Consider the following 16064-nt stretch of genomic DNA (forward strand, 5'->3'; position numbering starts at 1 on the left):
ACAACTTGGTAAATGTGCTAAACAGTTCAGTTGTTGTCGGAGTACTGTTATGTGAGGTTATCATTGCATTATGTCAGAGTTAACAGACTTCGAACGTGGGCAAATTGTTGGAGCACGTATGGTAGGTGCTTCCGTAAGCAAGGTAGCCGAGGTGTTTAGTGTTTCAAGAGGTACTGTATCGAAGATTTATTCCGCATATTTGAAAAGCGGAAAAACATCATCTGCTAAATCACAGCGCGGACGAAAGTGTGTCCTGAGTGATCGTGACAGACGATCATTAAGGGCAATTGGGACGAAAAATAAGAAGACCACAGCTGAAAAAGTTACTGCTGAAATGAATGTTGTGTTACCGAACCCTGTGAGTACCAAAACGATTAGAAGGAGCTTCATAAACAGGGAATTGCTGGCCGTGCTGAAATTGAGAAGCCACTCATCAGTGATGCTAATGCCCGTAACAGAAAAAGGTGGTGTTTAAGTCCTAAAGCCTGGACTATAGAGCAGTGGAAGCGAGTAGTATAGTTTGACGAGTCTTCTTTCACATTGTTTCCCACTTCTGGCCGAGTTTACGTCTGGAGAACGCCATCTCAAGCCTATAATACAGAGTGCTTGTTACCAAGAGTGAAACATGGCGGGGGTTCTGTTATGGTTTGGGCAGCCATATCGTGGTTTTCTGCTAGCCCCATGATACCTGTGTCAGGGCACATGACTGCCAAGACTTATGTGAACATTTTGGCCGATCAAGTTCATTCCATGGTACAAACTTTGTTCCCCGATGGTGATGGTGTCTTCCAAGACGACAAAGCCCCTGTTCACACAGCTCACATTGTCCAAGACTGGTTTCCTGAGCACGAGGATGAGTTGTCCCATCTCCCCTGGCCACCACAGTCACCAGACTTGAATATTATCGAACCTTTGTGGTCTACATTGGAACGGAATGTGCGTTCTCGTTATCCACCGCCAACATCGTTATCTGAACTTGCCACCGTTTTGCAGGAAGAATGGTATAATATTCCCTTGGCAAACATGCAGGAACTGTATTTATCCATTCCGAGAAGACTCCAAGCTGTTTTGGATGCCAACGGGTTTCCTACACCATATTAAACAAAGAAACATGTTTTTTAAAGGTGTTTCCATATTTTTGTCCAACCCTGTATATTCGGAATGAATATAGCCAGTTTTCAGTCCAAAGGAGCGTCAGCTCAGAAGGGCTACTTGTCTCGAAACGGGATTTTGCGTTAAATTATTGTATAAATCCCTTTTCAAATTGTTGCCGCCAGTATTATCGCCCTGTATTATTTTTAAATAAATTAAATAAAGGAGAATGTTCATAAATGTAGGTATTTTTTTCGTATTGTGAAAAAACAACGGTACCTAGAGCTATCAAATTTTGTATAACGTAACCGTGAGTACCTGGAAGGTCCAAATTTTGAATTTCGAATTTGTTTCATTATCTATTTTACTTTCTGTGAAACTTTAACGAATTTTTGATTAACAGACTCAACGATTTCAGAGCGGGCAGCCGAAACACTTGTATAGAAAAAAACATTTTTACCACCAGCTCGCGAGATTGTCTATCGGAAATTCTAAAGACACGCTGTTTTTAAATATTTTGTTATATTGCTGCTAAACTGAATTTTATGTGGTTTAAGTGCGATGAGCATGATATTTAATAAGCCAAGGTGATACCTAAAACGTTAGAAAAACGCCCCTCTGGGCCTAATATAAAATTTGAAAGCTTTTATACTTTTTCTTTTAAAGCGTCATTTCCGAAAATATCTTTCCTAAAGCTCGTACATCACAGGAACTTCGTTATAAAAAATACTGAGTAGCAGTATCAATGAAATTCATTTGAAGCTGCATTGTTTTACTTGAATTTGCGCGAAATCTTGACAGAGAGGAACAGATTCGAAAGGATGTTACATTCAGCCTCTTTAGCTTTTATTACTCATTCAGTGGTCACTAAGCCCATTTAATTAGCAGAATAATAGCACTTGTATTTCTCATTTACATTTTGACTTAAGAAACGAGTTAACTTTCTGATTTATATAATGCTTTATACCTAATGTTTGACAGCGGTATTATGCCATTCTGTTTCATTTTGTTAAAAACTAAGTTAAAAAAAGTATTGATGTGTATTAATCAACTTATAAACACTGCCATATATGTTGATATTTCTCAAAGTTATCATATGTGATGTGCACATATTGCTGCAGTTTTACTCTTCAAAACCGGGGAAAAAAATCTTGCTTTTTAAATTTAAACTTCCTAATAAGCTCGATAAAGGTCAACATGCAATGTATAGCAAACTCTCAGAAAATGTAATTAAATAAGCAAATGATAAAATACCTGGGCACAATAAGCCATAAATGCTAAAATTTGTATGAATGAAAAGACGAAAGCTGAATTTAATTTTATTGTTTTATAATCTGTTATCTTTTGAACAGACAATATTTTTAATCTGATACGTTTGCCTATATTGAAGTTCTTAACTTCACGATACGCATACATTTGTGGGGCTAATCTTTGGAATATGGTAACAGGTAGTTTGGCGACATTTTGGTAAGGCGATAAAGGTTACTAGCTAGGACTTTAACAGTGTGCATGGATAGAGACAAGAGTGAGTGTGCGCAATGCCATTTTTGTGCAATTCTGGGATGTTTTTTAAGTGAAAATAGGTCGACGTGTACATGGATACCGTGTATGTGCAATTCTTAAAATCGCGGCAAGCAGTGGACGATTCTGCAGTTTCTCCCAATTTCGCACCTAATCTTCGTCATGATTAAGCACTTTTGTTCCATAAAAGTTCTAGCATAAGCGTAATTCGACTAGCAGATTGTTGGGAAAAAAATGCTGAGGGAAAAAAAAACGCCTTTACTTCGTGAAAACAAAATGGCGTCCAAAAAAAAAAAACTAGCAAGTTGCTGTAGTAGGGTTGGTCTCCAAATTTTCGCCAAAAAATCGCCAAGTTACCATAATCTAAAGATTAACCATTTGTATTATATCTTTAACAATCTATTTTTAATGTTTTATTCTAATTTGTAATCTTATTCATATATAACCAGCAAAAGTACCGCGAATATCAGACATGCCTAAAACGTCGTTTATTTCTCAATTAGCAAAGCAAAGATGTTTGGAAAAATGACTCAGTTAGCTAGTATACGTAATATCTTTCCGGTCTTTTCTCTTCTGTAAAAATTTGGTACAAATTATTAAATGTTTATAAAAATTTTAATCCCTGAATGTGTAATAGATTTCAGCTTTAACATTTTCTAATTCCGGATGATGTTTGTAATAATGTTTCGAGTTTTGAAACATATAGGCAAGCAAATCATCTCCTAAATAAATTAATAATGTCGCTAATAATGGCTGAAGAAATTTTAAGAAATTTCACTACTGAATGGGTTTTATTATAAGAATAATGCTTGATCAAGCTTGGACTTATAATAAGCATTCTTCATCAACTCTCTTTGATTCAAATAAAAGTTGCATAACTCGCGAGCAATTTCTTTTTCGAGCAAAATGTGCAAATCATCCCTACCATCACTATGACTACAAGTAGATTTTCTTTAAATGAAACTGATTTATATTCATATTCCACAAATGGAAACCGCAAGTACCAGCCTCCAGCCCCTTCGTAGAGATTCGAAAATGGGTCGAACTAAACAGTGGACTGCGATTTCATCGCTCGGTCTTTGGTGTTAAGCATTAGATGTCTTTGAAAAGTTTCGAAAACCATACCTTTTTCTTATACACCAAAGTATCATATACCATAGCACTGCTTTGAAAATGCACTAAGAAAGCAGATTAATAACTACATGCATGCTTTTTTTCACGTGTCGTTAATTTTGGTAAGATACTCATTAAACAGCTATAAGATTCTCTAGAAGCAACCTATTATAATTTTATGATAGCAATTACTATCTAATAAATAAACTAAAATATGATGTGGACATCACGTGGCTTCCTTGTACGGTATACTAAATTATACGCATTTTTGCGGCACTTCTTTTAAACTTATTCCTTCGAATTATTCTAACTTAATTAACTAATTCCTCAAAGCCAATTGAAAATGACATCAAAAATTGAAAATTTAGATATTAATTGTGCCACTCAATTTTTGTTGTACGGATGTAAATTTTTTTATAATTTTATTTTTAAATAATGAGTATAAAACTTTCCCAAATATAATTGTAGGAACCGGGAAATCGCATTTAATGTTAGATTTCGTTATTTGTCGACAAGTATTTTTTTTTTTAATTTGACATTGCCAAAACATGAAAATTTTCGTCATTTCAAACGCTTCTGTAACTGGCAGTATGTGACCAACGATTGCAAAAATAAAGTATAATGTGTGTATATATATATATGCATACATTTGGTACTTCCCATTGCAATAAAAAAGAGACGTGCACAATTAGATGTTACGGCAGTCCCATGTAAAAAATTTCAAAGTTTTATGACTAATAATTTTTGAGTTATGTAAAAACACACATATAAGCGTACGTACAGACATCAGGAAAGCAATCCATTTTAAATACGTTTTACAATCCGTTTCGGGAAACGTAGTCCATTATTCTAGACGGACGTACAGACATCACGCATAAAAAAAGGAAGTCGGTCAAATGGATTCGGGAAGGGCCAAATTAGATATTTTCATTTTATAGGATTCCCGAAATTTTCGTGATTACAATACTTCCTTTACATCACACATGGAAGCAAGAAAAAGTCGAAAAGCATTATGATTATTAACTTAAAAATGGTTTTAATCTGTAATAAAATCTAAACAAATGCTGAAATTTGACCAGCCACGTGTGTGCTGATGAATAAATGTTATTATGTTGTAAATTACATGTAAGAGAGAAAAATAATGTACAGAGTTACTAAAAGAAAAAGTTATTCATATTGAAAGAAATGAAATAAAAGGCACACTTACGAACAATCATCTTTGCACTTTCCAGAGCAGGCATAAAATTTTAGTATTTCTTCATCCGCACAGTTTTCCTCTAGGTCCGCTGAAGAAAAATGCGTATTTGAGAAAAAAAGGCAAATCATTAAGATAAACTTTCATATAAAATTTAAAATACTGAAGATAGGGATAATAAACAACAAAATACACTCCTCCAAAGTGAAACTGCAACACCAAGAAAGAATGCGTCATGCAAATTGCAAGAGCGTGAGATGTGAGGTGGATATGCAAATGATAAAAGTTGCGCACTCTTTGGACCATGTAGTGCGCACATGTGGGCTATAAAGGTCGGCCACTTTCCCTTCTCATAAACAGCATTTGAGGGTTTACAGAGCATTGGAGACTTCAGGAGAAGCATAGAAAATGCGTCTGAGACGTTGGCGAGCTCAATACCATCAGCTAACGATAAGGGAATATTACCGTATTATCGAACTTGGTTTGTCGCTGCGCACAATAGCCACTCGTGTTGAGTACAACGTGAGTACCATCCAACGTTGTATCACACGATGGGATTCAGGAAGGTGTACGGGAACGTTGAAGAGGAAGTGGTGCGCACATGTGCACGTCAGAGCGCACAGAACGGGAAATGGCATACTCTTAATAGCCTGATCGAATTTAACAACTTACCCTAGACGGTAGCCTCTCCAGATCTGAATCCCATCGAACACCTGTGGGATGTCATTGGACATGACATTAACCGAGGACCACGGATGATCTGTGAGCAGCAGTGGATGTGGCTTGGCAAAGGTTACCTCAGGCAGCCATCACTGAACTCATTGATAGCATGCCTCACCGGGTTGCGGCCTGTGTCGCTGCCCGAGGTGGGCACATTAGATACTGAATAAATTGGTTTATAATGATTTTTAATGTGTCTGTTTTTTTAATCATTTGCATATCCATCTCACAACTCTCGAGCCTACAATCTGCAAGACGCTACGAGCATTCTTTCTTGGTGTTGCAATTTCACTTTTGAGGAGTGTAAAAATGTGAAATTTTTGCATAAAATTTATTTAGTCTCGTATTCACCGTGTCTGTAAATGTCTTATTCACCGTCGTGTGTAAATACCCGAAATTTATTTTTGCAACAGTTAGTAGCAGGTTACAGGGGAGGGCAGAATCCGAACACCCGGGCACCTTTCAAAGACTATTTGGGTGTAGTCCGGGCAAAGCAAATGTATAGGGCAATATCCTCCAGGCGGCCCCACGTGGACCTCAACAGGAGTTTATTTCAAGAAAAAAATGGAACGCTGGGCTTTTCATAATTTAATATTGAGCATAACCGTAACGAGTATTTAGCATACACTTAATCATTAAACATACACTTACATATTATGCTTCGTTCAACATATAATTACATACAGTGGGCATTTTACATTTAGAGAATTAACATAAGCTTAACGAGCATTTAACATACATTTAAGCGTTAAACAATAAACTTACATGCTATGATTCGTTCAACAAATACTTACATATACTGACAAATACTTCACAGTTAAACACTGAAAATAAGCTTAACCAGCATTTAACATACACTTAACCGTTACACATACACTTACATATTATGCTCGTTCAACAACTACGTGCATATATTGTGCACTTGACAGTTGAACACTGGACATAAACTTAACGGGCATTTAACATACACTTAACCGTTACACATACACTTACATATTATGCTCGTTCAACAAAAACTTACATATATTGTGCACTTGACAGTTAAACACTAAACATAAAATCAGAGTAGCTTGTTGGCAATTTCTTGAGTTTTTAAGCGCACTGGTCTAAGATGCGGTGTTATCATGTGGCGAAGCCTCCAGTCCACCTGAACGAGAAAACTCGGTCGTATGACTTATGTAGAGCCTCCCCCCATCCAACAACAAATGATGGTATCTAGCGATCCAGCCATGTCCAAATAGATACCCAGCCATGTCCCTAAGATGCGGTATCCATGAGAGCTTTTCATCTATGGTGAGACCCAGCAGCTCCAGTTCTTTGATTTTCTTGATGGTTTTGCCCTTTAGTTAAAGCACCGGGTTGCGTAAGAGAGTCTGCCCTGGGTTTATGGAAGAGGATATACTTGGATTTTTGTTGTGAGAGTTCTGTGAGTTAATTTCTTTTCAGAGTTCATTAAAGAGGGCACTTAATTCGTTGCTGTTTCACTGGAGCTGATCTCTTGTTTTCCCTCGGATTATGGAGGTAGCATTATCAGCGAAGACGACTACCTTAGAATGGGCAGGCCATCGGGCTTTCAGGATGAAATCGAAGGTGACGTTCCAGACTTCAGGACCTGCGTATGACCCCTGGGGGGGAAAGCCCCTTAAATGTTGGTAGCAGACATATCCTTTGCTGTCCAGATGGCATGGTGGTTAGGGGAGATTACTGCGGTACCAAAGGTCACGGGTTCGAATTCCAGAGGAGGCATGGATGTTTGTAAATATATAGTGTCTTTGCGGCATGAGGGCACTATCCACACTCATATGGCGAGCCGAAAGTCCGCTCGTGAGGTTGTAGTAGGGAAAGAGATGTTGGAGACCCTTGGACCCGTGCCTTCCCGTGGTGCTCTCCGGGGCGGAATTGAGCGAAGTAGTACTGTCACCGGTATGGTGTTCAAGGCTCTTGTCAACGACAGTCGCAATCATGCTCTCTTCGCCACGATGAATTTCGCTGGCTTGTTATGAGATTACTCAGCCAGGAGAGATAACTCAGAACAGAGCAACAACAGATAAAACCTTTAGTTGCAAAAAAGGTTTAGAGGACGCAAAGATTTATGTTGTAGCATTTTAATATTTAATCAAATTAGTTTTGTATTAAATAAGAAATCTAATTTTTTACATGTTCCGGTAGTCTCTACAGTCATATTGAGAAAAATATCCCACTTGTTTAAAAAAACACAACAGTCATTTGATATTTCACACAACAAAACTTGATCGATATTTTTTATTTCAAAATTTGCGATATTTGGTGTCATTTTGAATTTGCATTGAGAATCAGTTAATAAATAAACTAGAACAATTCGAGAGTGATTTTTACCCCTTTAAGTTTCATTTGAGGATATTCTCTTGTGAATTACTAGTGTTTTTATTCATAATTTTGTTATCACTGCTACACCGAAAGAATTTTTCACATTTGTAATTTTTAAGTTTTCGAAATCTTAAGATTTATATTAATATTTACATGACGTTTTATTACTTTGGAATCATAACCTGGTAATCGTAAAAAAATCATTAAACTGGAAATATTTTTAATATTTAAATAATGTTCATGTTTAATAACGCGGACATGTGTTCCGACGAATAGACGTGCAACCGTTGAGCAAGTGACCGCCCAGATGAACCAAGAGGCTACCAACAGTGTCTCCTCAACGACGGTTCAGCGAACTTTGCTGCGTATGGGCCTCCGTAACAGACGCTTGGTTAACCCTTTCCAGCACGCTACCTTTTAAAGTCGGAGTTTTGATTAAACAAAAAAAGGTAGGCTATCTAATTAGGCCTAGAGGAGTACACAAGTAAAATTTTGTGAAGATAGCTTTTATGTTTTAATTCTGTGTGTGTGCCCAAAGTGGAACACTGATTGAATAGAGCTTCGAAAAGAGTGCTGAAACGAGCATTGTTGTCAATGAACTGACCGATTACATGCAGAGAAACAACGAATACAGACTTTCAGTTGTCCTAGGTTATCGGTGAGCCCGGTCTGGGCCTACCTAGGGTTCGCCGTTTGATTTTAGGCAAGATTTCAAGGTAAAAATTTAAAACTAATATAGAATAAGAAGATTAGCATACAGCCAAAAATAACATAAAAATTTCTTTTCGAACAATTCCTTTTATACCCTAAACAAAATCTGGATGATTTCTTTGAAAAATGAGGGTCTTAAAAAAATTAACGTGGCTAAAATATATGGACTGGTTTGTGTTGTGCTGCCATCTACTATAAATAAAGAAGGTTCAGAGTAACCTTCTTTATTTATAGTAGTCTTCTTTATTTATAGAACACACCTATAAATCCTTTTTCATTCAATTTTTCTGTGCGTACAGAAGGAAATGATTTTTAGGTGTGTCCAGACCAGACACACTGTTCCGCAAAGGGTTAAAGCAGGTATGCTGATTGCAGTTCATCGGCGACAAAGCCTGTAATTTACACGCCAGTACCGCAACTGGATGTTCACTGAGTGGCGGCAGGTGGCTTTTTCCGATGAATCACGTTTTATGCTCCATCGGATAAATGGACGCTGACGTATACGGCTTGAAACGTCGTAAAGCATACACCCTGCAACAATTGCCGAAAGAGTCTGAGCTGGAGGAGGGAGCATTACGGTTTGAGGAATGTTTTCGGGGCATTCGGATGGGTGCACTCATCATTTCGGAAGGCACCATGGAGCAACAGAAGTACGCATCTGATCTTGCGGACCATATCCACCCCTATATGCCAGCTCGTTTTTCTCAGAATGATAGAATCTACCAGCAGAACAATGGGAAGTGTCATACAGCTCGGAGTGTACGTGCGTGGTTCGAAATGCACCAGGATGTGTTTGCCGTACTCCCCTGGCCAGCAGACTCCCGGGACTAGCAAACCCAATGGAGAATTTGTGGAACTACCTCGACTGGGTTGTTCGCGTCATAGAATCTCGACCCCGTAACCTTGCTCAGTTGGTCACTGCACTGGAGTTAGAATGGCTCAACATCTTAGTGAAACCTTCAAGAACCTAACTGACTCTCTTCCTGCACGTCTCGCAGTAGTCTTCTCTACGAAAGATCGTTATTTTGGCTTTTGACAGGTGTTCACTTTAATGTCACTGGACTGTGTATTTGCGGAGCTATTTTCAACTCATGCATATTTCGCTTTGGTTACCTATCCCTAATAACAACAGACAAAGTTCTCAAATGAGATTCGCAATGTTTGCAGAGTTTACACGCATTTTGGGTACAAACAGAATCACAGCGGCAGCCTATCATCCAATGTTAAATGGCATTGTTGAACGATTTCGTGGAAATTCAAAATCCTCTCTCAGGGCCTCACTAGACCAGTAACTGTACTGAAACAGTCCCAGTTGTTCTGCTTGGTATTCGGACAACCATTAAGAAGGATATGCAGACATCTTGTGCAGAATTCGTGTGCGAGCAACTCTCAGGCTGCCTATTGATATGATAACTTCCTTTAAGATATCTCCATGTAATACTCAATTCATTACTTGTTTCCGGCATATAATGCAGCAACTAAACCCAGTAGCGACATCCGCACATTCTCAAGATAAGTGTTATATAAGAAAGAACTTTAAATCATGTACATGTACAGATGTCACCCAAAAGCATCGTTAAATTGCATTCGATAGCGGTCAAAATGTATATTTTCGTTGGAATATGATACCCGAAAATTTTCGCTATAAGTTTAGTTTAGTTTTGTGACGGAGGACGTGGGCACCACCCCTTTACCATTATGGTTAATTGGTTTAGCACCACGTCCACCCTTATCTAAAGCTGACTCATGTTACAGCCACACGAGATCCACTCATAGGGCACATTGATTAGTGTTACAAAACATAGATATTAAAAATGGTTACATCTGTGTGAAAACAGTACTTATGAACAAAACTTTAGCAAGTGACACATAAGATTACAATTCAATACCCTAGCAAGTAATTTTAGCAAGTTACATATAAAGTTTACAATTCAATACATAAAGAAGATATATCATACATAATGATTATATTATACTGTTGTGATTGATAAGTGACGACATTGTCAACATGAATTTACTAATGCAAAATTCATCATTTAAACTCAGTATACAAAAACCCAAGAACATACAAATGCTTATATTTCATACATTGCCAACTTAAATTTATAGTGGAGAAGTATAAAAATGCTTAGATCTCATATAAGTCTCTAATTATTCTGAATGTCATTGTTAACTTTTATATTACAGCTTACTACTAAAGACACAGTTATTATATTAAAATTGGATATTAATACAGTTAAATGAATAATTGCACTTAGACTATAAATACACTATAAAAACATAAATTCTTTACAATTTCTAAAATGCAACGTTCAAAACAATGATTATATGCGAATATTAGAACAATGATTCAATACTATTACTTATATTAATGATAATACTATTCATATTATTAATCATATATGCCATGTTGACATCAAAATAATATTTTTTTTCATACAGGTGCTTATTACTGAAATGATGTTACATATTACTAGCAAGCAATTCAAAAATAAGATATGTACAGTACAATTTTACTTGCACATTGGAAATACTAGAGAAATAAATAATTCAATACAATGATTCCGTACGATTACTCATGAATAATTCTATACTATGATTCTATACGATTTTTCAAATGCAATGATTCAATACAACAATTCTATGCGTTTATTAGAACAAAAATCTATATAATTATTCAAAATTTCAATCGCTATTACAATATTTCCTTTTACAATATTCCTTTTACAATTTTCACTATTACAATTTCCTTTTACAATTTTCGCTATTACAATATTTCCTTTTTTCCTCATACAAGGACGTAGAAAGTGGAAGATGATCATTTTATTTATGAAAGTTTACGAAAATGGTTCGTGCACGATAACTTTTGTGGCGTGTTTTATCTATGTCTCCTTACATTTTTCAGTTTTAGGGAAAAAAGTCAATAGTAAGAAAGAAATGTTTAGTTTTATTCAAAACTGCATGAAAATGATATGAAAAAGCATTGGGCTTTTTATTCGAATTCAGTTCCGGGTTACAGCGCTTTCTCTGCAAATATTTTAAGTATATGAACAATTTTGGGAGATACTGTATATTAAAAGCATATATGATACATATAATTTCTATACTAAACGTTTACACACAAAACTTCTGACGTGATGAAAATGGAAAAATTAATGAATAATAAAAAAGTATTTAAGACTAAATTTAAGAACTTTTAAAGAATAAACTGTTAAATTTCATTCTGAAATGCAGCGTTAAAGCAGTTTCTATCAAATTACCTAATACATTTAGTAACTGATAATCTATACAGGGTAATTCTAAATTGGTTTTACAAATTAAGAGGATTGGTAGTACTCATCCAGATGAGCAAAAATTAACATAGACCATAGCGTCGCATTCCACTCTGAGAGGCAGAAAAGAGGAATATTAGAATTGCAACCTGAACTTACAACAGTTTTGGGAGAGCGAATGAACGAGACCAAAAGTTGCACAATCAGTTTAGTGAAAAACTCACAGAGATTTCACAAAACGGATAAAAACCGAAAACTTGGCGTTCGAGTGTTAATGCGAGCTCAGACTTTGATGGCAAACGCTCAAATGCACATCTTTGGTTGGCAAGGTCTCAACCTCGCAAACGATTGCAACAAGTTTACTATCCAAATAATTAGGGGGGGAATTATCTATTAGGAAAAACACTGCTACCTTGTTATCCCAAGGTAGCAGTTTTTTTTTTCCCTTCATCATCCTCCATCCTGTCCTCCTGGACTTACTGTGCTACGCTCATTCTACTTGAAGCGCCCTTCTATGGGATACGAAGTTCTGACAGCACAGCGGGAACACAGCATGAACTTTCCATGCTAATTTCGACATACAGCGGAAGTTGGAGTTAGTTGATAATAATCAGCTCTTGATTAGATAATTAACCTGTTGCAAACGTTTGCGAGGTTGACACATTGTCAACCAAAGATGTGCATTTGAGTGTTTGCCATCAAAGCCTGAGCTCGCATTAACACTCGAACGCCAAGTTTTCGGTTTTTATCCGTCTGTGAGTTCTTCACTAAACTGACTGTGCATCTTTTGGTATCGTTCATTCGATGTCCCAACACTGTTGAAAGTTCAGAATGGAATTTTAATATTCCTTTATTCTGCCTCTCAGAGTGGAATGCAACCTTATGTTCTATGGTAATTTTTGCTCATCTGGATGAGTACTATCAAAATCTTAATTTGTAAAAACAATTTAGAGTAATCCTGTATAATATTTGTAAACGTTCTTTGCAATTAGGGAATGATCTGAATTCACCTTTTCTGGAATTCCTTTGTAAAGTTTTAAGTAATAACTCCATTTTCTTCTTCTTTAATTTTTCTTTTATTCCACTTGAGCTCGTAATGTTTGGTTCAATTTTCATTATTACTTAAATCAGTTTCATAAAATATGATAAAAACATGTAACAATTACTCCGAAAATTTCATTTGTAAATTGATTTATATTATTAATTTTTGAAAATATAAATATTTTTCACTGTCGTACTGGTTTAAGGCAAAGAAATTAAGATGCAAACTTAATCATAATGAGTTTACTTACCGCTTGAACATATTCTCTCATTATTAGGGTACATGACCAGAGATGGACTACAGTTGTAACACGCTTTAAAAGCTTGAAGCAAACATTTGTGCACGCACATCTAGAAATAAAATTACGATTCTGTAATTATTAGAATCTATAAAAATGTTCTGTAATTATTAGAATCCTTCAGATTCATTGACATTCACTCCTTAGCTCGCGCTCTGAGACCTAATAAATTAAAATCATGTTTACAACCACAGACATGAGTGATCTGTACTACAGCCCTAAGATTACAAATGCATTTATAAAACGTTACTAGATGCGAGGGGTAAATATTTAATCTAAGTTAAATGTCTTAAAATTCGCTGAAAAATTTGGTTACAAACGAAGAAGTGTTGAATATCTCATGCGGACACACTTTGAACTAGTGAAACACTCACAGGCCCTTAGCTTTATTTGATAGACAGCAGGCAAACCGCTCTTAAATTTTAATTTAATTAGGAATTTCGCAGAATTAAAAGTCACATGGTTATTAGTGGTTTGTAGAAACAGTCGTTTCTTTCTCTGCCAGGAAATCGGCTGTTTCATTTCGCTTTATGCCAAAGTCCACTGCAAGACGATTGACTCAGCCAGCCTGTTGAGAACCTTCCTACATTCGTAAATTCGTTCGAAAGTACAAAGCGGCCTTGCTATCGGACAACCGGAAGATATCATTTAGCAAGTCCAGATCATCCACGGCAGTTAAATTTTCACGCAGAGTCCTCCTTTCTTTACTTTATCTAACACAAGTTTCTGTCTATTCTAACAGCGATTCTTAGCAGTCTTTTGATTGCTTCATTGCTTAATTTTAAGTAGTTCCTAACAGAATACTCTTTCCCCGAATAACAATATCCAAGCTTACATGTAGACTTTATGAGGCTCTTAGCCGTCTGTTCGCCTGCGTTCCCGGAGCGGCGTGGAGCAGAGAGTAGATGGTTTCTACCAGGAAGATAACACACTGTGAGGCTAAGGCCAGGTCAGTGGTCTTCCTTGGTGGCGCTCACTCACTCACTTTACCCGGGGCTTAGTTGGAAACATAAATGCTACGGTAGGAGTTTCGGAATTGTCTTTAAAATCTTCTGCTAAACAAAATAATTTTATATGTAACAAACATTGTGGATATAGATGCGATACCCACAATGTGACTTACCATAATTTTTAACATCGACTTTTTCACGAATATAAAAATTTAAGTCACATTAAAACATTTAACTGCATTAAAATTTGGAATAATTTTCGATACAGAATGCAACAAAATATTAACATACTCTGTCAACATCTTATTAAACAGGAAGGCGAAGAAGGTGTTTAAGGAAGAAGATTTAACAAGTAATTTTTAATCATTGTAATGCATTCGAAAGCAATCATCCTGATAACCATCTAAATTTTTGATTTAGATTTTAAATCTAAACCTAATTAGCTATCTAAGCACACTCGTTTATCTTTCCTTGAATTATTCTCTTCACACAAAAAAAATGTCTGAACGGCACACACAAGAGGAAAAACTTAATAAACTTAGATTTAGTGAAAGTCTTGTAGTATAACCCCAAATTAAGACATGCTAGCTATCACTCGTTTTCCCATTTTAGCCCAATAGGGCTATTTGTCCCGAAATGCAATTTTGCATTGAGACATTATAAATGCGTTATGTCACTTTTCATTCGAGTCTGTTGCCATTCGGCAAAATGCAAAATAGTTAGCTTTCAAACTGGAATGTGTGTTATGGCTTAGCAAAGTAAGCTCTTTGAAAGCTATAGATGCAGTTCTTAGTAATATTTGTTTCTTATTTCTGAATCGAATTGATTTAAATAATTAAAATTCTTTCGATTCCTGATCTATCTAATTAAAATTTTTATAGAATAACATTATATAATTTTTATTATTTATTTCATATGTTGTAAAACTTAAGTGAATTTTTTAGAAGCAAATTTTACTATTTTAAAGCGAGGAGTGGGAACAGTACTATACGGAATAAAGCAATTTAATCTCCATTGCGTGAGTCTGTCTGTCGGGAATTCCACTGATATGCTGTTTTTAAATATTTTATGATTTTGTTGTTGAACTGTATTTTAATTGGTATAAGGGCGAAGAACGCGTTATGTAATAAATCAAATTAATACGCAAAACTTTCATAATAAAAGGATTAAAAAAAAGTTTTGTAAGTGAGTTTACTAAGAAAACTGAACGTTGATATGACAAATTAAGACTACAAACAATAGAAAATGTATGCCAACACTTGAAACTGTACCTGGAATTCTAAATATATGCTGCTTTTAAAATTTTTAGATGTTCCTTTTGTGTAAATGCAACGATATGGCATAAATGCAAAAAAATAGGATGCTTAACAATAAAGCTGAAAAGACAAATAAAACGGGTTAGCAGGAGTGAGTGCAACAACAAACTGGTAAAGTGCTAGTGTATAAAATCCTTAGCAAACCCATTTGAGCGACCGTTAAAATCTGAAACCTTTCAAGCTTTTTTTTTAATTCCCGTATTTAGATAAATACAATACAAGCTAACTTTTTAACAACTAAATAACTTCTCTCCATCTAAGGCGGGTTTTAATACTGAACGTTAAAACACACACACACACACAAATCATTCAGTATACACACAAGTAGGCTATAGGTGGGTCAACCAAAGTAAACAGTTTTACTGCTAGATTGCTACAGCTCTCCAACCTAGCACTCCGCTAGCTGTTTAAATTAGTTTGCGTTCCACTGAAAATCTGGCCCGAACAAAGAGTTGCAGATACAGGAAAGAATTAATATAAAATGGAAC

General features: G+C 36.0%; 1 protein-coding gene across 2 annotated transcripts in view; it reads right to left on the reverse strand.

Moving 5' to 3' along the window:
- The window catches only part of LOC118194155 (acid-sensing ion channel 4-A-like), a 65160-nt gene that overhangs the window by 13340 nt on the left and 35756 nt on the right, over positions 1-16064 (reverse strand). For both annotated transcript variants that reach the window (XM_035365345.2, XM_035365346.2), the window contains exons 8-9: positions 13263-13362; positions 4934-5012 (exon numbers count right to left, since the gene is read on the reverse strand). In XM_035365345.2, the coding sequence (XP_035221236.1) occupies positions 4934-5012; positions 13263-13362 (179 nt within the window). The remainder of the gene's footprint in view (positions 1-4933; positions 5013-13262; positions 13363-16064) is intronic.

This window comes from Stegodyphus dumicola, chromosome 6 (assembly GCF_044657685.1).
Source record: "Stegodyphus dumicola isolate Sdum_Otavi_A_Nest chromosome 6, ASM4465768v1".
NCBI lineage: Eukaryota > Metazoa > Arthropoda > Arachnida > Araneae > Eresidae > Stegodyphus > Stegodyphus dumicola.